A 23,167-nucleotide genomic window follows, 5' to 3' on the forward strand; every position below is an offset into this window, starting at 1 on the left:
GAAGAACTCCTGCTTCTGCATCCAACTAACCGGAGCATCTTTTGTTTAGCTGAGGCTCATAGGAGCCCTGTATGATTGTACCCCACTTCTCATTTTTCTTAGCTGGAAGTTGAAACTGAACTATCAGAATTATTCTTCTCACCGTCTGATCTAACGATAACGGAAACATGCATGGTGCAGTTTGCAGGCATGATCATCTCGGCCCCTTTTGTTTCCGGCCCTTCGCATTTCGCGGGCTGACCCGTCTTGTTTTCCGGCCCATCCCGTGGAGGGCAAGCCCACGGATATGGCAGCCTATCATTTCACTAGACAATACTGCTCACTCTGCATTTGATTATAGCATTTTCCACTACAACGGTACCTTAAATCAGCGTCTTACAAAAAAAGAGGTACAAAAATATTTTATTTTATATATTTTATTAAAAATATACAATAGACTGGCATAAAATAATCTGAAAATATAAAACTAATTCACACATAAAAAAACTTGAAGACCTTCCTACTTAACTCTCATATTAAAATTTAGGTGTTACAACCCAGTCTAAATAAATATGTCTATGCAATCTAATCTAAGTTATTAAAACCTGATCCCCTTTTAGACGCCTGTCCGCGTTTGGCGGCGTACTCGCTATTCGTCGCGCGACACGTGTGCTACCGATGGCCACACGCTCGTCCTCTCTGGTCTGACTCACGCGGACGCGAAACTTGGCTTTCAACGGACGTGAAACCTCCAGCCATGGCCATACCCATACCACAGGTGTGCACCCCTCTCCCCTCGAACTTCTCTCCCCCACGCTATCCCTCCCAGCCTTCCGAGAGCCGTCGTCGTGAGTCGCTCGCCCATGTTCCTTCTCCCCCTCCGGTGCTCATGTTCCTTCCCCCCTCCGGTCCCGCCTCATCGCCCAATGAGACCTAGGCCCCTGACCTCCGCGGCGGCGGATCGGGGGCCGGCGACGGTGCGCGAGGCTGCGGAGGCGATAGCGGCTCCCCCTCCTCCGACGTCGCATCTCCACTCTCCCCATCCTTCGTCACCGCGGCCGCGTCTCAGACTGATGGCCACCCATTGGGTCCAACCCAAGGCGAGTTCCTCACGCACACACTTCCTCTCTCTCTCTCTCTGATATGTGTGATGGTGGTTTGGTTGGTGCTGCGCAGGTGTACCCGCTGTTCGTGACGATGGGTGTTGCTATGGGCATATGCGGACTTCAGCTCTTTCGGAACATCACCGGCAACCTGGAAGTCAGGTCCGGATCTACACTCTTCACTCCTTTTGCCTATTCGATTCTTGCAAGAGATGTGCTGCTCCAGCTAGAGCAGGGTACATAGATCTACTTGGTTCAGGTGCTTTCTTGAAGTCGAAGTGTTCTATATGTAGTTTAAGTTCAATAGTCACTCTATTTCTTCCTTTTCTGTAAGGCTGACCCCGCCATAGCGTTACTGTGGCTCCCCGCCATAGCGCTGTGTAATATCTTGGTAGATTTTTTTTTGGTTTGGTAAATAATGGATAATTGCATAACTATTGTTTCCCTTAGTTCCTGAGAAGTCCCTGCGAAGTAAGATTGATCTGCTTCCTGCTCGTGGATGTGGTAAATCAGCATGCCTTGGTCTTGCCATTGCTGGAGTTGTAGCAACTGGGTAGAGCTCAACCTAAGGGAAGTTAATATTTAGTTAGAGTGTGCAATTCTTCTTAGTGCATTTTTTTTGACTTCTTAGGTATTCAAATATATTTGTCGTCGCTCCAAGTCCAGAGAATTTAAAATTTTTGTTTGATTTTGTGTGGAAGGGAATAAATGCATTGGAGTACAAGGTGCTTTTCTGCTATTTGGTTTTGTTGTTAGAGTGTATCGTGTTCTTTACATATAATTTTAATGCTTATTTTTCCCTCTTTCATGAGCATATACATCTTCCTATGTACAGAGGGTAGGCAATTGAGTGGGTTGGCAGAGAAGCTAGAAAAGAAACAAAGGAAGGCCCAACAAGAGCAACAACAGAAACAAGAAAATAAGTCGGAAGAGAAGAAACAGAAACCAGACGATGAGCTGTAAAGTATAAACCACTTTTTATGATAGTTCGTTCCTATGAAAACCGTATTCCTGCTTCATCCTATAAATATACATGTAATCTTCTCTAAGTTGTTTATCATCTGTCCTTAATAGGTACTTGAATTGCAGCTTCCTTTGTTTTTCAGCGATTTTTTACCCTCGATCTACTCCTGCTAGCCTCCTTTCAGGTGTTACCTACTCAGATAATTTTTATGTTCCATATTAAGATACCAATCTCTATATCACTAAGCCTCATGGTGGGTGTTCAAACCGAGTTGAAATTTTCTAAACAAGATTGGAACTTTGAATTACTCAAAAAAATATAACAACACAAGGTAAATTGATCAAAGTAGTTTATTCTATTTTGTGCCACTAATTATTAAGTTTGTCTTATGTAGAGTTTGTTGTCATTCACAATATAATCAGCATGGATAAACCCAATCAAGTATCTTTTTCTTGAAATCTGAGTGTTTTTCTATAAATTAACTGGTTAAATCTTGTTTCAACTATCCTTTTTCATTTTTTGCTTACACTCAAGGTTTTAAAACTGAAGACATTTGTGATGCTTTTATTTAACAGCATGATTATAGACATTTGTCGGTGTGCATTTCTACTTGCTAAAGGTGTTTATACCCTACTGGACAGGGTGTTTCCAGCAACATCAATGGCCTTGTAGCCTTGTAGGCCATTGTTGGACAAGAATTGCTAGGCATCAGTCTGTTTGGCGTGCGATAAAATTCGGTTGTGAAGTAGTAAAATGATGGTGTAGGATCATTATAAGTAGAAAATTATGAAATGCATATTCTCCTTTATTACTAGATTCCATTTTTTTAAAATTCAGAATAAATAGGTTTTAATGAACTCTTTCTAGAGGATATATGGTTCGAGAATATCTATATAGAGGTGAAATCTCTACCAGATCAGAGAAAAGAATATTCCTAACGCTGAATTCAAGTGTGGACGGAAATTTGTTGAGAAAGTAAGATAATGTAAGATCATGTTATTTGGTATTTTCATTATTCGAATTTTTCAAATAGATCATGTTACCAGGGCACTTTAGATCTCTGGTTTATTGGCTTCCATTCATTATCTTAATTATTATTTAACAACAGTTATTTATTTGTGTATTCATCCCACATGTGCAGTTGCATGGATATCAGTACAGTATGAGACTCCTTTTGATTGAAAAGAAAGAATGGGTAACAAACTTTTAAGGACTCGGTCAAGTGATGACGTGGAGAGAGGAGATATTGAAGAGGGAGCATGCGGCACATCTGAATGCTATATCAGAGTATGAAAGGCGGGAGGAGAACATGAATATCACTAATAAAGAAAATGTAAGTGCAACAGACTGTCTTCCTCATCTTTTGTTGCTTCCAGTTAATACCGTTGATGAAATAGTCCACTATCCTTAGTCTGGTTTGCTCGTCGTACCTTATGAATTTATGAGTTCCTGTTTTATCACATGTAGGTACATTTTGTTTTGTGATTCTTGAATTGCCTAATGTGTTTTGCCAACCAGTGAAGTTAGACTCAATTGGGTTGCCTTTGTTCTTGAGTTCTACCTAGCATTGGAATGGACACATTATTAACCACAGTGTATGATGTGTGGATTGTGCTTGCTACTTCTTGTGGTGCTCTTTCTAGAGGTTTAACCATTGTCACATCTCTCATGGTATTGTTTTCATGTAAGCACTAGATGTCTGCATGATGTTGAAGTTGAGGGACACGTCATAAATTAAATAAACTTGGACAATGTTGATACATGGTCTATACATGCAGATTTAGGGAACATTCATTTCCCAGAAATTAACAATCATGTGCCTGAAATCCCGTTTTCATATTCTGCTAGCGATCAGTGATCACAAACCTAGATAGGGTATGGTTTCATCAGGTGTTAATGAACCCAATACGGTTGGTAGGAAAACATCCTAGATTTAGAAACTAATTATCTTTTTCCTAAGAATTTGTTTCCTATAGATACTTATAGCTGCAATCTTGAAATGACATCTTCAAAGTAGTTCTATAGTCTCATGAAGCACATATGTTTTTATCGTTCCATTTGTTTATGCCACATTTCAGAGATAGGCCAATGAAATGCATTTGTTGGGGGACAAAAGAACAACTAAACCAGATAGTTGGGCATTTGAACATTAATGAGATTGCCTTCCAAAATTAGAGCTGACAGACTGATGGACACCTCTCATGTGTCATCTAACATGAGCGCATATAATAGAAAAAAAATCCAGTCCCACTGAATATCTTCTCAGTTTTGGGATGGAATCTTGATTGCTGTGCATGGAATAAAGCATTTGTCTCAAGACATTTAGCTGCTACTCATTGTTAATTGGTAATAACAATTTGAACATGGTTAGCAGACTAACAGTTTCATCTATGTAAGATAGTCAGCTTCGCCAAAGCTGCATGCAAGAGACATCAGGCCTTGAGTGCTCTTGCGTCTTCGATTCTGTCTATCCAACAGCCGTTCAATTGGACTCACCATCCTATGTTGTGGTTTCAAACATGAGTGTCTTGAACATGATCCGTTGGTCAGTTTCATTAGACAAGGAAAATAGTCATTAGAGTTTTACAGTCGCTGCTATCTCGGTACTCTTAATAATAGAATAATTTGAAAACCCCTTTGATGCGATCAGATTTATGCGTCGACACAAGCACCTTTGAGTGAAACGATTAGGATTGAGAATGATATTAACATGTTTTAAATTTTCGTTAGGTAGGACCTTACAATGCGGTGAACATATGCAAGTCTGTACCTTCAACGTTTGAATTCCTTCTTCATAAGTCCAGTCCAGTTCTCGCTACATGTTTTAAGCGATGTTTAAGAAACCTTTTGCTCAGTACATGTTTTGACAGTCTCACACTAATGTGTCTTTACAGGTCACCATTGGACCATGGCGCTCTAATTCTATGAGATGCTAGCGAGCCAACGCAACTTGATCTCTTCTCGTGCTAGCCAACACAACTTGATCTCTGCTTCTAACCATGACTGTGGACCTTCCTCCCTTCTCGTGCTAGCCAACACAACTTGATCTCTGCATGTAAATATCTTACTGCAGTTCCCACGTGCAGTGGCTGCTCTGATGAAGCCCACTGTAGGTTAATATGGTTCTTAGAATTTTCTAGCCGCAAATTGTGTTGTTTAGTTACTTGGATAGCTGACGTCTTTTGATCACCAAAATATGTAATTGATTTCGTAGTGTCCAGGTCCAACATGCTAATGCTAAATTCGTATGTATGAATTTGTCGCTTATTTTCGTACTGTATATGTTATATCTCCTTATCTCAATATGTCTGATACAGCGCCCGATAGGGCACTTTCTTTTTCTAGTACGTGATAAAAGGCGGATATGTGAAAAAAAACGAGAGACGTTTTCCATTATATCGGCGGCAACTTATCCTTGTCGAATTAAAGAAAATAAATATATTTCTGCAATCTCTGATAAAGACTGATATACTAAAAATCGAGAGAGATCCATGTCATAATCATTGCTGGTGAAAACCAACTGCTTGCCAGCTTTAATTAGAGATTAGCAATATATATATCATGGAGCTCAATGTCCAACCGTAGCAGTACTGGATAGATGAAAAATAAAGTTGCTGTAGATTTGTGTATAAATATTTTATGCTTTAAATTGGGAGGAAAAAATATTTTAAGCTGATGGGTAATAAGACATTGTCATATTATTGCCAATACTAACATATATTGTGTATGTTATAATTAATCGTAAAATAAACTGTAGAGTTGGGATTTTATGTAAAGGATAAACTATAATAGACATGTAAAGTTCGGATCATCGTTTTCTATTACTAACGTCGATAGGGTTTTTCTTGTGTCTTTTTGCTAGGCTAAAAAAAAGGAGAAGGGGGTGTTTGGGAGTGAAGTTTTTTCACAGTTTTGGAAGAATACTGTAGTATTCTCAAATACTGCAGTATTATATACAGAATGATGTTTGACAAGCTAGCTAAAATCTCTGTTTTCAAAACTGAAGTATTGCAAATACTATAGTTGTTTTAAGGTATTCTAAACTTAGGTCTAGACCTCAGTTTCCAAAATTGTAGTATTGTAAACTGCGGTATTGTCATGACTAAAGTATACTGTAGTATTTCAAAAACTGTGGTTTTCAAAAACTTTGTTCCCAAACAGGCCTAAAATGATGGCATTCAGGTTTCGGATTTTTCCAACGCAGTATACGAGCGTACAGTATGGTCCCTGAGGCTGATGCGCGAAATCCATCCCCGTGCAGCCTGCAGATGCCGGCTGGCGCTGGTTCACGAACACATGATCGCACGGTACGACGCATCACGCACGCAGGCACCTCGTCGGCACAAGCGTTCACGCTGCGTAGTCCACTTTGACGACCGCCGCAGGCTTCGGAAGGCCGGCCGGCCGGCCGGCTGATGCCTATCCTATCCAGTATCCACGGCGTCGGCGGCAGGCACGGAGCGGGTACTGCCGGAGACAGAGGAGAGGGTGCAAGTTAGGGCGCACGGACACCCACGCTGGTCCAACCCAACCCAACCCAACCCCGTCCGTCAGGCCGTGCATCCGTCCGCGTGTCTGCCGCGATCCCCGCTGGCCGCAAGCCGAAAGGCGTTGGGGTTCGGGTGGAGGTACCAAACCCAACACCAACCAACCCAACCCGCCCGCAAAACGACTCCGCACATCACAGCAGTCGAGCAGAGGCAGGGCGGAGTGGCCTCTGGCACGCCGTGGCCATATCAATATAGTAGTGCTAGCGCTAGGGGTAGTGTATGCCATGGTAGAGTGGTAGTGGCAGTGGCACCACCACTGATACGCCTATAGTATCCCAATCCCCAATCCACCGTCTCCGGCTCACCGGCTGGCCTTTCTTCCTCCCTGCACTGCACCCGACGAGAGCGGTGCGTGTGTGTGTGCTGTATGGCCGGACGACGGGGACACTAGTGCCTACTCCCTGCTGCAGTGCTGCGTCTGCGTGCGCGCGTGCGGACCTAAAACGCGTCCTTTACGCTGGAGTAAAGAGCCTCGCCACCTGCCCTGCTATCTGCTCTGCTTGCTCCACCAGCAAGTCAACAAGAGCCAGCGCCGGGCGCGGACCCGGCCGGCCCTCGCGTCGTCGCTTCGGTTCGGTTTCGGCTCAGCTGCCGAGGCTCCTCGCCGTGGAATCAGCAGCGCCATGAGCAGGGAGCAGCCGTCGCCGGCGCCGGCGCAGCGGCGGTTCATCGCCATCCCCTCCTTCTCCTCCTCCGGCTGCCGCTCCCACTCCAGCGTCGACGTTGTCGACACCGCGCGCCACGCCGGCAACGGCAAGAAGCCCCACCCGCAAGGTGCGCGCGCGCGCACCCCGCAGTCGCTTATGTTGTGTTCTGTTTCTTTCGACGAGTGGCGACAGTTACCGAAGAGAGTTGTGGCTGGCAGGGGCTGAAACAGGGGCGGTGCCAGGCGGCGCGTCGGCGGGGGGCAAGGGGGAGTCGCTGGTGGCGCGGCTCCTGCGCGGTTTCAAGAACCTGTCCCAGATCTTCGCGGTGTACGAGGACGAGGAGGAGGAGGAGGAGCGGGAGATGGTGATCGGGCTCCCCACGGACGTGAAGCACGTGGCCCACATCGGATGGGACGGCAGCACCAGCACCACCAGCAGCCTCCGCTCCTGGAACCGCGCCGCGCCGCCTCCACCGGCCTCGTCGTCGTCGTCCGCGCCCGCCGCCGCGGCGCCCAAGGAGCAGGAGCAGTACCCGCTGCCCCTGCCGGCGCTGTCCATGCAGCAGTTCGAGCTCGCCATGGCCGCCCAGGCCGGCGGAGGCGGAGGCGGGGCTGCCCACCGGCGTCACAGCTAGCGTGAGGCAGAGAGTTGGTGGGGGTCGTCGTCGTCAGTCAGACTCAGACAGCAGGCGTCAGTCACAGGCCGTCGTCCGTTTCTGCCGCCCCACTGTGTCTCCCATGTGGAGTGGAGAGAAAAAGAAGGGTGGGGGCCGGCGGGCGGACGGACGGACGGCGCGAGCGCCTGGCGGCGCTGTCCGCCTGTCCTCTACCTCCCGTCCGTCCGTCCGTCCGTGCTGGTCGTCGGAGTTGGTGCGTGCTTCGTTTGCTTGTGCTTTGGCGCCATCGCTGCGGAACTGCGGTGCGCTGTACGTAGCCATTTTTCAACGAGGGGGGCGGGGTTCTCCTTGTTCGCCTGCTACTTGTGTCACTTTTACTGCCGTTACAAAATCTTAATTGTTACACGCTGCTCCATGCCACCGCCTTCTCTCTCTCTCTCTTTTTTTTTGGTTTATCTGTCCTCTTGCTTGCTCGCCTTGCCTGTGAAATGTACTGTTGTGTCGCCGGCTCCTGGCGCGCATGCCCAATCTCGACGGCCGTTTGCGCCCTCCAGTCCACGCGGGGTCCCGTGATCGCGTGCGTTGTTCCGCGATCACGGGTTCCGGAGGCAAGCCGGACAGGGGGTGTAGTGCGGTCGTGTCGCGATGGTGATGGGCTTGCAGTTAGGGTCGCCTGGATCCTCGCACGCCGTTTATGGGTGACGTACGTCTGTCTGCAGGCTCGTGTCGCGGTGGTGTTGCCAGCCAACAATGGCTTCCTTTTATTTTATTTTTATTATTTTTGCTCACCAGGAATCATTATTCCCTGCCTGCCTGTCCTGCTCCACGGAAACGGAAACGGAAACGTTCATGGCTGTCGGCACACGCAGGTTCAGTAGCGTAGTCGTTTGGCCACTGGGACCGATTGTACGCCTGGCTCTCGTTCAATATTCCCGTTTGTCTCCCGTCGGATGTGTGATCCGCCAGTGTACTGTAGCGTGCGTGCAGGATCCGAGGAAGCGAGCAATCTGCCCTGCCACTGCCAGTGATCAGTCTAGAGAGCGGGTACATTGTGTTCGGCTTCAATTCGTGGCCGCCGTGCGTACGTGTCCGTGTCCATGTCCCGTCCCACGCGAGCGTCGCTGTACTTTTGGTGTCGTTGCCGGGTGCCCGTGACGGCAATAACCATCGCCGGGTCGGACGAGCCGCCGTCCGCGCTGCTGCGTGACTGCCACGGGCACTGACGGCGCCTGCGTCTCCCTCCCGTGTCCCGTCCCATGTCGCGTCTCTATCCCTGCTGTCCTGCCGATACGATCCGAATCATGCATCAGGCCTGCGCCATACGATACGAGCGCTGCTGTTATAGTTCCGTGCGCCATTCATTAAGACCAGGGGCAGGGCGCTACGTGATCCGTCCGCCGGTCCGCCCGTCGTCTCCGATGACACGGTTCTGCCGAGGCAAAAGTGGTGTGATATGAAGATAACGATCCCGTCGGGTTGGGTCTAGAGACTCCAGAGGAACACAGTGTCCGTGTGTGTCGGGTTCAGCAGAACTCGGCAGCCTGTGGCTCTCAGTCTTAGCCCCAGCTGCTGCTGCGGCTGCACTCTTGTCTCATGCACGTCACGAGCCGCGGCATCGGTTCCTGTTCCGGAGAAAAATACCGTGTCGTGGCCACGGGCACGGGCGCTTGTTGGCTACTCGCTTTTGTCTTGCCCGCCGCGCGCCGCCTGTTTCGCGATGCGCACATGGATGGTTTTTGGATTCTATTCCAACCGGAACACACCTGTGTCTCGGCAGTTCTTTCATCTGTGAGATTCTGACCGTCTTATTGGTTATTGGTACCATCTTATCCTGAATTACCTGCACCGTCTTAACCTGAATTACCTCATGCGTTGACTTTATTAATTGCAAGCGGATGACGCGTGATATATTAGCGGATATAAAACAAGCTATTTTTAGATCATTTACCTACGTGCATCTGTCCATACCGCAAAAATACCCGTACCCAGCCGGCCAAGCAAGCTCGCGCGATGATGGCTGGGTGGAGAGTGACAATGGTCTGCGCTCTGCACCTTCACACATGTACTTCGCAAGGGACTCTCGGTCAGTCTCCAGCTTCAACATCAACAATGGGAATGAAGCGAAGGACGGCCCTTCAATTCAACTGGATGCACAGCGCAAGCAAGTTAAGCTTCACAGCACATCCGTCTAGCGTACTAATCAAATTAGAAACCATATTTCAATTCAACCGGATGCACAATGCAGTAGTAGTAAGTTATAGCTTCACATAGCACATCTGTTCTGTTCAGCATTGGGTGGTTATATACCAGATGGATTCTATGAGTTGGTTACAGAAGTTTTGATGAATGAGTCTGGAGGTAAAACTCCAATGGAGTACAAGGTGGCAATCCAAAATAAGAAGACTTAGGCAAATTTTTGCGTGGCTGGGCAAAGAATACAAGTGGGACATATAAGGAGGAGAAAAAGACTATATTAAATAATCTGGATCAGCTAGATAAAAAAAAGCAGAAGTAGTTTGCTTATCGGGTCAAGAACTCGACTTAAAGCAATACTTACGAAATTGATTGGCAGAATTACTTAGAGAAGAGGATGTAAAATGGTACCAAAGAGCAAAGACGAAAGATCTGTTACAAGGGGCTTTGAATACGAGGTACTTTCATTTGATAGCCAGTGGAAAACATAGGAAGTCAAGAATTTATCAATTAAAAAATGGAGATCGTAATTGACGGTGATGCTGAACTTAAAGGGCATATCATATCATATATTATAAGGGACTGTTTGGGGCAGCTGAAACATCAGAGGTTACTCTGGATGAGAGCCTGGTACAAGACATCCCTCGGGTTTTAGATGATGAGAATTCTTTTCTTACTTCCATATTTTCAGAGGATGAGATTAGGAATGTGATCTTCCTCGGGTCCAGACGGTTTTCCAGCAGAATTCTATCAAGTTTTTTTTGGAACTTGATTAAGTATGATTTGATGGCTTTATTTACTAAATTTCATAAGGATGTGCTTCCTTTATACAACTTGAAATTTGGTACCATGTTTTTACTTCCTAAATGCAAAGAGGCGTTAACAATACCAATACAGCAGTACAGACCGATCTGCTTACTAAATATAAGCTTCAAAATATTTATGAAAGTACTTACAAATAGGATTTTTGGAGTGGATGACAAATTGATTGGCCCTACTCAGACCGCCTTTATTCTAGGGAGGAATATAATGGAGGGGGTGATTGTATTGCATTTGACGATACATGAGTTGCATTGCAGGAAGAAGAGCGGAGTGATTTTTAAAATCGATTTTGAGAAAACGTATGATAAGGTCAAATGGCCCTTTGTACAACAAACCTTGCGTGTGAAAGGTTTTTCTAGTAAATGGTGTTCTTGGATTAATTTTATTATGACAGATGGGCATGTAGGAATTAAAGTCAATGACCAAACCAATTCAACGGGCTTATCCCGCATTTGATTGATGGTGGTTTGTCCATACTACAATATGTGGATGATACTCTCCTTTTCTTAGATCATGATGTGGCAAAAGCAGGTAACTTGAAGCTCTTATTGTTAGCTTTCGAAGAGGTCTCGGGACTAAAGATAAATTACCACAAGAGCGAGATTTTCTGTTTTGGCCATGCCAAAGAAGAGGAAGATAGTTATGTTCGATTGTTCGGGTGTAAAAAAGGAAATTACCCTTTTAGGTATCTGGGTATCCCTATGCATTTTTGAAAATTGAGCAATAATGATTGGAAAATCATTGAATCCAAGATCGAGAAGAAACTTAGTAGTTGGAAAGGGAAGCTTATGACAGTTGGAGGTCGTCTTGTATTGATTAATTTTGTACTGACTAGTGTAGTAATGTTTATGTTATCTTTTTTTAGTCCCAAGGGGTGTCCTAGAAAAAATAGATTACTATTGTTCTAGATTCTTCTGGCAAGGGGATGAACATAAGAAAAAATATAGACTTGTTAGATGGGATATCCTAAACCAACCTAAAGAGCAAGGGGGTTAGGAATTCAGAATATAGATGTATAGAATAAGTGTTTTCTTAGTAAATGGTTGTTTAAATTATTTAACGAGGATGGCCTTTGCCAAAGATTACTTCTACAAAAATATTTAAGAAAAGATACTTTGTCCAAAGTTGCAAGGAAACCAAGGAATTCACATTTTTTGTCGGGGCGCTAATGAAAGTCAAAGAATCCTTCCTAAGTCTAGGTTCTTTTATCCTAAAGGATGGTAATCAAATCAAATTTTGGCAAGATACTTCGCTTGTGAACCAACCTTTCATGCTTCAGTACCCTTCTCTTTATAATATAGTGCGCAAAAAAGTTCTACAGTAGCAGATGTTTTTATAGGATTCCATTAAATATCTCTTTCCGTAGAACTCTAGTTAGGGAAAATCTAGTGCTTTGGCATAGATTGGTCGCTAGAATTGCTCATATAAAACTTTGTGATGAGAAGGATGTGTTTAAATGGAACTTAACTACATCCGGTCAATTCTCTGTTAAGTCAATGTATAGAGCTCTTTCTAAATAATGCAAATGTGTTTTTATCATAAACTACTATGGAAACTAAAAGTGTCTCTCAAGATAAAGATCTTTATGTGGTATTTAATCAAAGGAGTGGTTCTAACGAAAGCTAACTTAATTAAGCGTAATTGGTAAGGTAATAAAAAATGTGTGTTCTATGACTCAGATGAATCTATACAACATTTGTTTATAAATTGCCATTTTGCGCAGTTCATTTGGAGATTTATACACTATTGTTTTGGATTACGCACTCCAAGGTCTATTAACCACATCTTTGGCAATTGCCTTCTTGGTGTTCCGTCAAAGACTAAATATTTTATTATTACAGGTGTTGCAGCGATTTACTGGGCTATCTAGATAACTAGAGATGATTTAGTTTTTGGCAAAATCCGCATGATAACTTATTTGCATGTTCTTTTTAAGCTGACACACTAGCTTAGGTTTAGGGCTCACCTACAAAGGGTTGACGAGGCGTTAATAAAGGAGGCGTGTAAGGTTAGAGACAGCATCAATGCAGACAAATTCGTACACAGCAGCAGTATAGCGGTATAGCCCCATTAAGACAGCAAGGATAGCTGAGTAATCAGGCCAAACTGGCATGGGTTGAATCTGGGGAGGACCATGAGCAGTAGAACAACAAAGTAGAAAATGTAGTAGAATGCAAAATCTCAAGAGCTAAACCTAGTCACTGCATCTTTTGTGCTTAAACGATCCCTGCCATATCATAAGTGCTTGCTTGGGTCCAGATGAAAAGGTTACATCAATAACTACAGCCTGAACATGAGCAGCGTTAGTTTCTCATTACAGTCACCAGTACAGCTACAGCAACAAGGAGCCTACATTATTATATCGACACAAGAACAACATTCCCTGAACACCCAGTTCCATACATCAGCGTTGATGCCGTCAGCATTACATGTCCTTGGTGACTGTCACAACCAGAGGTCCACATTCTATCGTTTCGGCCATCTTGAGGCCCTTCACCACCTCCAGCATAGTTGGCCTCTTCCATGGCTCGTCCACAGTGCAGTCTCGGGCAATGGCGAGCACATGGGCCATCTGTACCCGCCACACGCTTGAGACAGGCAAACAAGGATCAAACAGCTCACCTTCCTTGCCATGTGCCATCATCCATCGCACCCAGCCTACAAGGTTTCCACCCCCTTCCCCTTCCTCTTGCCCTGTAGGTGGCCGTCCAGTGAGCAGCTCAAGCATGACAACGCCAAAGCTGTAGACGTCGCCTTTTGTAGAGGACTTCATTGTCAGGGCATACTCTGGAGGTATGTAGCCAAATGTACCAGCAATGTCAGTGCTGACATGAGTCTCGCATGCACTGATTATCCTTGCAAGGCCAAAATCAGAGACCCTTGGCTCAAAGTTCTCGTCCAATAGAATGTTGCTTGACTTCATGTCACGGTGGATGATATGGGGCACAAAACCGTGATGCAGGAACGAAAGACCGCGGGCAGAACCAATACATATCTTCAGGCGGTCTGGCCATCCAAGTGTTTCGATGGCATCAGCCCGGTTCCTGAGCCACATCTCAAGGCTCCCATTTTCCATGTACTCGTATATCAGGAACCTTTCATCACCACATACACAGTAGCCAAGTAGAGGAACAAGGTTAGGATGTTTCACCTTTCCAATTGTCTCCATTTCGGCCAGGAATTCACGATCACCTTGGAACTGATGGCCACCATGAAGCCTTTTGATCGCTACTCTCCGACCTTCAGGAAGTGCTGCCCTGTAGACAGTGCCAAACCCACCATCCCCAATAATGTGCACCTTACTGAAATTCTCCGTGGCTTTCTGGATATCATCTGCGGTGACCCTCAGAAGTGCATGCTCAAATGTTGCAAGATTGATACTCAAGGGTTCTCGAAACTTCTTCCCTAGGAGCTCATCACTTGAGGTTGGTTCAATGGTAGCCTTGGCCTTGCTGACAGGTACAAGAGCCAAGGGTCTGCTTCTCAATAGCCTCCGTTTCAGATAAACCACCAGAAAAACTAAGACAATGACAACAGTGAGTATACTAACACAAATGATTGCTGCTCTTCGAACTCTATCAGATGAATTAAGTGCCTTCCGATCAAAACCCTTTCCAGTACAAAAGCCTTCTGCAGCACAATCCACTAAGCCGCTCATGCCAATGTGATTACCAGAGAAGTCGGCAAATGTGAGGCCAACTATATTGCAGATACCACAAGGGGCGGGGCCATTGAAGTCATTGCTTGAGAGGTCAAGATAGTTTAAATAACTGAGATCAGAAAGTGAGAAGGGCAAACTTCCAGTGAGGCTGTTGTTGTGGATATCAAGAAAAGACAGTTGTGTGAAGTTTGAAATAGACTCATCTAGGTTCCCTGAGAAATGGTTACTGCTCCCATTGAACAATATCAGGGAGCTCGATGCCTCTTTTTCTTTAGGACAAGACAATGGGATTTGTCCAGAGAGGCTGTTATTGCTGATATCCAGATAGGTTAAGTAATTGATGCAGAGTAAAGAGTCGGGTAGTGTTCCAGTAAGTGCATTACTGGATAAGTCTAGCTTTTCGATTTTGGGAAGTATTTGACCTATCTCAGCAGGAATGGAGCCACTTAAGTGGTTATTAGAGAGAAAAAGGCCCTGCAGTTGAACCGACGGTACAGACCAAGGAAGTATGGGGCCAACTAATGTGTTATGAGAAAGATAGATGGATGTAACATTAGGCAGTTCTGAAAGCTCTGGTGGAATGGCACCACTTAGCATATTTCCTTGGAGGTTGAGGACTGTAACCATAACACAATTCTTGATCGCTGCTGGTATATGACCAGTCAATCTGTTGTATGAAAGATCAAGCAAACCATGATGCTGGATAAACTCTGAGTCAGGGTGAGCTGCACTCCCAAATCCAACACAGATCTCAGCAGGTATAGCACTGGACAGCTGGTTATTGGACAAGTTCAAGCTGTTGAGAAATGTCAAGTGTGATATGGCACTCGGGATGTGGCCAGACAAATTGTTAGAACTTAGATCCAAGGTGACAAGGTTTCTGCAGTTGAAGAGCTCAAGTGGAATGTTCCCAGACAGCCTATTGCCCCATAGAGAGAGATTTGTCAGATTCCTTAGAGAGCCGATTGACCGCGGAATAGGCCCTTCTAAGTAGTTACTGTCGATCTGTAGCCTCTGCAAACTGGAGAGTCTACCGATGCTTTCAGGTATAGGGCCAGTAAGCTGATTGTAGCTGAGTGTGATCTCCAGAATAGTTGATGATTCCCACAATTTCTCTGGCAGCTTTCCTGTGAAGTTGTTTTGGGCCAATTCCACTGTTACTAGTGGTAGCTCAGACAAGTAATGTGGTATCTCACCATGAAGATGGTTTCCTTGCAGGTTAAGTTCCGTAAGGTTCTTGCACCCTTTAAATGCCTCCATGATATTCCCAGTCAGATTGTTGTTGTGCAACAAGAGTGACTGCAGTGATTTGGCCTGACAGATCTCATCAGGAATAGAACCTGATAGCATGTTGGTTTCTGCAGAAAAAATAACTAGATGCTGCAATGGCAGTACTGGCAGGGGTCCATCGAACATGTTCTGCGCCAGATATATTGAACGAAGGTTCGTCCAATTCCGGATCCACTCTGGAATGGGACCAGATAGATTGTTCCCTTGCACATCTAATGTGACAATGGCTTCTAAACCTGCAAGTTCTCCAGGTATAGGGCCAGAAAAGGAGTTGCCATTGAGATCAACAAAGACAAGCTTCTTGCAGTTACCAAGTTCTCTCGGAATATTCCCAGTAAGCCCAGCACTCCTTGCATATAGACGAGTCAGATTTCCCAGCTTGCCAATAGATGCCGGAAGTTCAGTATTGAAATCATTCCCTGAAATATCAAGCTTTCTCAAACTTCTAAGATCACCAACTGTCCAAGGGATGCCTGTGAGCTTGCATCCAGGGACATCGAGCTCTTCCAGCAGCTTTAGTTCACCGATCTCTTCTGGAATGCTTCCATTGAAACCATTATGTCCCAATATTATCAGTTGAGCATTCCGTAGCTGACCAATCTCCCTAGGTAGTGGCCCCACCAAAGCATTTGAAGAGAGATCAACTGTAACTAGGTTTGCCATTGCAGTTATTCCTGGAAATATCGAGCCGCAGATATTATTCTGGCTAGCATCAAGGTGCAAGAGCTGAGACAGATTACCCAAAGCTGATGGTATCGACCCGTTAAGTGCGTTCATGTGAAGGTCCAGGAACTCCAGATTCTGCAAACTGCCCAACTCTGGAGGAATGGCACCAGAGATAGAATTTGAGGATACAGAAAACTTCTTGAGGTACTCAAGCTGTGCAATAGCAGGGCTCAATTGACCAGAAAAGAAATTATTGTCAAGCACTACTTCTTTCAATGACTTCAGTCCATACAATGAAACAGGAAGGGCCCCTGTAAGCTGGTTATGGCTCAAATCAAGGTACTCAAGATTGTGCAAGCTCCCCAAGGCATCCGGAAGCTCGCCAGAAAACCCACAACCACTGAAGTTGAGACGAGCCAGTGATTGGAATGACCCGACACATAACGGGAACGGGGCATAAATTGGCACAGATGACAAGTCTATATCCACTACAGCATGTTCCACACAAGTTATACCTGACCAACTGCAAGGGGCTTTTTCTGAATCAAACCAGTCACGGAGAAATCCCTTCCCTTCAGTGACCATGTCCCTCAGTTTGAACAATGTATTTATATCATTATGTCCAGTCAAAGCAGAGCTGGGGGTGAAGCATAGCAGTAGGATCAAGATGAAGGAACAATGAGGCCCCATTGCCAGCAGTTCAAATTGTAACCTGCACAAAGAAAATAGTCAAGTTAGTAGCTGCAAAAGGACCACACAGGATCAACATAAGCTGCAGGAGAAAAGATGTCCTATAGTTTTTCCTCGGTTCTACAGAAGAAGTCAATTAAAGTGGCAATCTGGTTTCAAATATTTTGAACCAAACTTGGCTCTGCCTCCAACAGGACATTAAGATTTTTTTTGTTGATTTTTTTAAAAAGCACAAAGACTAAAATGTCTAGGAGACCATTAATCATACTTTAGTTTAATGGCTAAACCCTGAACTACACATGGAAAAATTTAAGGTGCTCCCAAACTAGCAGCCTCCAAACTAATCATGCTTTTGGAAAGACAGCACGCATGAAAAAAAATGTTTATTTGTTGCCTAATACAATCATAACTGTTAACTAATATTTGCACATGTACCTGGTATAAAGCGGTCCATATGCTAGCGTTTATGCAACATTCTTTCTAATCTTTCCATTCATATCAGCAAGAGATGAGATACTTCTAATTCAATTGGTGTGATCGTGACATGCACCATACAACATCTGGATGTGACGAAATATTTTAGAACACATATTGTTTACTGTTCTAACTGACAGGATGGCAATGGCGGAGCTAAAAGTGTTAATTAGATGGCATTTGAGAAACTAATTAAAGAAAGACAGTTTCACATAGGGGTGATAGCTGATATAAAAAATGTGATCAGAGGTAGGCCGTAGGCGTTGGTCATAAAAAATGGAAGTGCACAAGTTATTCAAACATCAGTTACTAGTTTTGATTCCTGTATTTAGTAGTTGAGTACAGCATGTTTGGCAGAACATAGAGCTGAGGCACATTATGGTGTTTGGATGAAAACAGGCGTAAAACTGCGTTGTGGAGCTTAGAGCTGTAACCTTGCCAAACAAAGCTTATGTGCTTGTGGGTCGTTTTGTACCAGCACATGTTTGCTGCCATTGTAATGACTGAAATGCTTTGGAATGTGAACTAAGTGCTTGTTGTTTTTATTTACGTAAAACTTGGAGAGGAGATAGTAATAACAATGTGTATCCTGAGAGATAGCAAAGAACTTATCTACTGTTTCAAGAAGGCGAATTAATCAAAGTGCGTTGCTGGAAATAAACTCGATAAAATTGGCAGGTACCTGTCTAGTTTCAGAGCATTGGTATGAAAAAGCATTCTAGTCCTGATGACATGCTGCTTATGCATGCAACGTTGCAGCATCATTTGCGAGAAAGGATGGGAGATTATATTACATTGCTATCTCCTGATTTGGAGTAGGGAAGGAAGCCAGAGGAATTCAAGGACAAAATCTATCAAAAAAACCGGAAGAGTTTCCTTTTGTTGATGAGGACCTTAAAATAAAATCCAGTGGTACCATCATTAGCAGGTAAATTAGACAGTTAATATATTATTAATCATTTTAATTACATTAGCTCCGACACAAATTTAGGGCTAAATTTTGTTTCAAGTGGGGAGTGCCTTAAAAGGAACCCGCTACATATACAAAGTGTCCAAACTTTTGTTGTTCCGGGAACTTCATGCGTGTAGTGCCATATTCCTAACTATATGTACAGATTTGAACGACAGAACCGCAACTTAAACTGAAACTGAAACTATTGTCAATACCTTTAACTTGATGGCATTCTCCATCCAAGTAGTGGCAGCAGAAGAAGATCAGCAATCAAAGCGGCAATGTATAACAATATAGATCCTGGAGGGAAAAAAAGGTGAACATGTCAATTCGATGGTTAGCCTTGGTCGGAACTCGGGAGTGAGTATATTGTGTCCGCCCAAACTAATAAAGCGGTATATATAGCAAATATTGTCATGCCATTGCCAAACACTGCAGATGCGTTAAATTTTGCCGAATAGCAACCACACCAACAGTTCTACAAGCATAAAAGGCAAAGAAGGAACTTCAGTTTAGTTACCATCGGAACCATTGGTTCTTCTCGTCCTGTTCTCACAGGTTGCCAAACAAATACAACAGATGAACCATATCAATTAAATCTAAGGCTCTAGGGTACTATTAGTACTTAGTAGTACAAGCACTGTAGCAGATCAGGATTTCCTGTCTTGATCCCAGGAGGTTTACTGAATTGTTGATCTCGCAGCAGATCAGTACGCCCGTGACCCGATACAGCAGAAGCTGCTGGTTCCTGGGGATGTTTCTTTTCTTCTCCACCTGGGACTTGGGCCATCATTTGGGTTGTGATTTGTTTATCGGGCCGTGTGGCGGTGTGGCTGTGGCTGAGCAACCAAGTCCAAATAAATGCTCTAGTCGCATTCAATAGCAGCATTCCTTAAAAAACAACCAGCGCAACTACTAGCACGTAGCCCGAGACGGCACGAAGGAATTGAAGCCACGGCACGGGGAGCGAAATGGGGGTGGGGACTTGGAGGAGCGAAATGGAACGCCTTTTCTCCGAGGAAAAAGGCAAGCGATTAAACGAAAAAAAAAATTGAGACCCGCGAAGAACAGAATCATCGGAAACCAAAAACTCGAAACAGCGCCCAAGTGCCCAACTCATGCGAACTGAACCCTTGTGCTTTCCCACGATTATTTACCCGGATGAAGCCCGAAGGCGGCGCCACCGCCACACCACGAACGACTAGAACGGCAGAATTTCACGCCCTGCCATGGTACCACCGGCACCCCGTGGTTGCCGGGGCCATGAACCACCCACAGAACCAGTGCACCGAACCAATCCAGTGCACGGAGCGCACCGACAAGGGGAAAGGCCGCGAAGAAGCGGGAGAACTCAGCAGCAGCAGAAGCGCCACAAGCACGAGCAACGCAAGGCAACACCGAACCGACACCGCGGCATCTACTGCGGGCACCGCGGCGCATCTGCCCCTCTCAAACCCTGTCCAGAACAACGGGAGGGCGGTACACACCAAGCGGGACTGCGGGAGCATCATGGTTTTACCTCGCCGGGGTCGCGGGCGCTCCACAATGCCGGTCTCGGCAGTGCCGTGCCCCCGCGGTGTGTGGCGCGGGCACGAGGAACGCGTGAGCGGCGAGAGCCGAGAGGGGACGCGGAGTTCACGCACGAACTGGTGGTGGCCGTGCGCGAGGGGCGACGATGGGAGGGAGGCGGTGTTGTGTTGGGCAGCAGGAAATGGGAGGAAACGGCCGCGGCGGGGTTTTGAGGTTTTCTCGGCTTCTCGGTTGCCTTTCCGTGGGGGCTCCTGCCTTCGAGTTCGTCCGTTTGTGCTAAAGCGCCTTCCTTTCCGGCCGGTAAAAGCCACGGCCCACGGCCCGTGGGGTCGTGCGTTGCGTCATCTCGGTCAGCTGCTAGTCTTTTCCGTTTCCAGTGCCGTACGACACAGCTGCTAAAGATCACAACACAACACAGCTGTTAGCTTTAGTTTAAAATGTTTTGTTTTCTTCCTAATGATTAGTCATGTTTACGTGGAAATAGTATCTTAGAACATGTAAAAGTATCATATTCTTGGTCATTCCACGGCGTATAATAAAACAAAGTATAAGAGGGTGATAAAACTGTGTATATAGAGCCTATTTGGTTATATGTATAAGCGCCATATATTGCGTATATTTTCTGCCACCATATTTGTATATTTGTTTAAGATTAGACACTAAAATTCTTCGTCACATCTTGCATGTCTAAGAAAATCTTGGCACACTTTTAATAAGTTATTGACGAGTAGAACCAACACAACAGGAAAAAAACTTGCCATAATCAAACACGCATCTAACGCATCTAAACCGATCAAATTGTATAATATTAGACATGGTAAATTGTGGTAATTAAGTCAGGCAACGAAACAAAACAAGTCTATAGTACGTTGTTATCACTTGTGTACTTAAACTCGTTCCAAACTTCTCAAACTAACAAGTAGCAGCTAAAATTAGCTGAGAGGTTTAAAAACGGGTCAGCTAATATACCAACTAATTATTAGTTATACCTCTCAAATATTTATTAGTCGTTAGTGGTTCTAATCCATCTAAAATCAGCTAACAACTTATTAGCTGACTAATAATTAGCTCTAGAGGGTTTGGAACGAGACCTTAAGATTCATAAGTCTCTATGTTTGTATTCTTGCACGCGTGAGCAAAAGATAGACAATGAGAGTTAGGCAGATAGCTATTCCAATCGTACCGCGGTTTCCTTATAGAAATGGTATTAGACTGCCTCCAACAACACCTTGTAAAGAGTTCTGTACGCTAAAATTAGCGCACCATGTCCTCCTGTATGCCTCCAACAAAACACGCCAAATGGAGCGCTAAAATTTGCCGGACGCGAAGGAGACGTTAAATGTGGCAGATTTCAGACGTTCGCTACACTGGTCACTTCTCTCTCCCGCGTTGGAGTGGAAACTTTCCTTTTGCTCTTCCTTCCCGTACAACCGTCTTCTCTACAGCGCCTGTTCATTCCCGACGTCCTTCGTCGGAGTTGGACGCGAAGCTAGGCTCCAGGCGGTCGGAATCGGGCAGGTCCGATGGTGGATCGCTTGTCTCAGGTGGAGCCAACGGCGGAGGTCCATCCATGTTCGTAGAAACTGATAGAAACTATTGTCGAGGACCATAATTAGGGGTACCCTCAAGGCTCCTAATCTCAGCTGGTAACCCCAATCAGCACAAAGCTGCAAAGGCCTGATGGGTACAATTAAGTCAGGGCTCGGTCCACTCAAGGAACACGACCTCGCCTCGTCCGAGCCCAGCCTCGGGCAAGGGCAGCCGACCCCGGAGGATTCACGTCTCGCCCGAGGGCCCCCTCAATCAACGGACACACCTTCGGCTCGCCCGAGGGCCAGTCTTCGCCAAGAAGCAACCTTGGCCCGGTCGCCACGCCGACCGACCGTATCGCAGGAGCATTTAATGCAAAGGTGGCCTGACACCTTTATCCTGACGCGCGCCCTTCAGTCAATAGAGCCGAAGTGACCGCAGTCACTTCGCCGCTCCACTGACCGGCCTGACAAAAGGACAGCGCCGCCTGCGCCGCTCCGGCTGCTGCGCCACTCGGCAGAGTGAGGCTGGCAGCAGCCAAGTCCGGCCTCGAGCGCCATAGGAAGCTCCGCCTCGCCCGACCTAGGGCTCGGACTCGGGCTCAGCCCCGGAAGACGACGAACTCCACCTCGCCCGACCCCAGGGCTCGGACTCGGGCTCAGCCCCGGAAGACGACGAACTCCGCCTCGCTCGACCCCAGGGCTCGGACTTAGCCCTGGCCTCAGCCGACGGTCTCCGCCTCGCCCGACCCAGGGGCTCGGACTCGACCTCGGCCTTGGAAGACAGACTCGACCTCGACCTCGGAGGAGCCTCCGCCTCGCCCAACCCAGGGCTCGGACTGACCACGTCACAATAGGGGCCATCATTACCCTACCCCTAGCTAGCTCTAGCTGCGGGGAACAAGACTGGCGTCCCATCTGGCTCGCCCCGGTAAACAAGTAATGATGGCGCCATGCATGCTCCATGACGACGGCGGCTCTCAGCCCTCTTACGGAAGCAAGGAGACGTCATCAAGGACTCGACAGCCCCGACAGCTGTCCTTCCGCCAGGCACCAGCGCTCCTCCGACGGCCACGACACCACACGAACAGGGTGCCAAAACCCCTCCGGCTGCCACGACGGCATGTACTTAGGGCACTAGCTCTTCTCCGCTAGACACGTTAGCACACTGCTACACCTCCCATTGTACACCTGGATCCTCTCCTTACGCCTATAAAAGGAAGGTCCAGGGCCCTCTTACAGAGGGTTGGCCGCGCGGGGGAAGGACGGGACGGCGCGCATAAGCCTCTTGCTCTCTCCCACGCGGACGCTTGTAACCCCCTACTGCAAGCGCACCCGATCTGGGCGCGGGACAAACACGAAGGTCGCGGGTTTCCCCTTTTACGCCTGTCTCCCTCCGGCTTTGTTTGCGTTTCGAGACCGGGGGGTCCCTCAGGCCGACGAGTGAGTGTCGCGTGCCCCAGCCTAGATGGGTCGAGCGCGTGGGCGAGCGCGAAGGGGG

General features: G+C 46.2%; 2 protein-coding genes and 1 pseudogene across 6 annotated transcripts; 2 read left to right on the top strand and 1 right to left on the bottom strand.

The window, feature by feature from the left end:
* Window positions 1-736: 736 nt before the first annotated feature.
* LOC103652330 (neural Wiskott-Aldrich syndrome protein-like) lies at window positions 737-1,326 on the top strand (annotated as a pseudogene).
* Window positions 1,327-6,728: 5,402 nt separating this feature from the next.
* On the top strand, window positions 6,729-8,107 carry LOC100285421 (Wiscott-Aldrich syndrome, C-terminal). The gene is made up of 2 exons (NM_001158314.2): window positions 6,729-7,370; window positions 7,462-8,107. Exons 1-2 carry the CDS (start codon window positions 7,220-7,222, stop codon window positions 7,875-7,877), a joined length of 567 nt encoding a protein of 188 aa, NP_001151786.2. The 5' UTR covers window positions 6,729-7,219; the 3' UTR covers window positions 7,878-8,107.
* Window positions 8,108-13,055: 4,948 nt separating this feature from the next.
* Window positions 13,056-20,412, bottom strand: LOC103650852 (leucine-rich repeat receptor protein kinase MSP1). 5 transcript variants are annotated; one of them, XM_008676446.3, is made up of 4 exons: window positions 20,127-20,375; window positions 18,823-18,907; window positions 17,617-17,741; window positions 13,056-17,203 (listed from the first exon to the last, which is right to left on the bottom strand). In XM_008676446.3, the coding sequence occupies exon 4, from the start codon at window positions 17,179-17,181 to the stop codon at window positions 13,300-13,302; it is 3,882 nt and encodes a 1,293-aa protein (XP_008674668.1). In that variant the 5' UTR covers window positions 17,182-17,203; window positions 17,617-17,741; window positions 18,823-18,907; window positions 20,127-20,375; the 3' UTR covers window positions 13,056-13,299. The 5 variants fall into 5 exon arrangements, with proteins under 5 accessions (XP_008674668.1, XP_023157788.1, XP_008674666.1 ...); XM_023302020.2 differs by lacking the exon at window positions 20,127-20,375 and adding an exon at window positions 19,765-20,087; XM_008676444.3 differs by lacking the exon at window positions 17,617-17,741 and having other exon boundaries at window positions 20,127-20,412.
* Between the last annotated feature and the right edge of the window lie 2,755 nt (window positions 20,413-23,167).

This window comes from Zea mays, chromosome 3 (assembly GCF_902167145.1).
Source record: "Zea mays cultivar B73 chromosome 3, Zm-B73-REFERENCE-NAM-5.0, whole genome shotgun sequence".
Taxonomy (NCBI): Eukaryota; Viridiplantae; Streptophyta; class Magnoliopsida; order Poales; family Poaceae; genus Zea; species Zea mays.

Bases quoted from the DNA above. Each gene is read 5' to 3' on its own strand.
- LOC103650852 (XM_008676444.3), bottom strand. From the start codon at position 17,181: ATGGGGCCTCATTGTTCCTTCATCTTGATCCTACTGCTATGCTTCACC.
- LOC100285421 (NM_001158314.2), top strand. From the start codon at position 7,220: ATGAGCAGGGAGCAGCCGTCGCCGGCGCCGGCGCAGCGGCGGTTCATC. The intron at 7,371-7,461 runs GTGCGCGCGCGC...TGTGGCTGGCAG, and splicing joins CAAGAAGCCCCACCCGCAAG to GGGCTGAAACAGGGGCGGTG.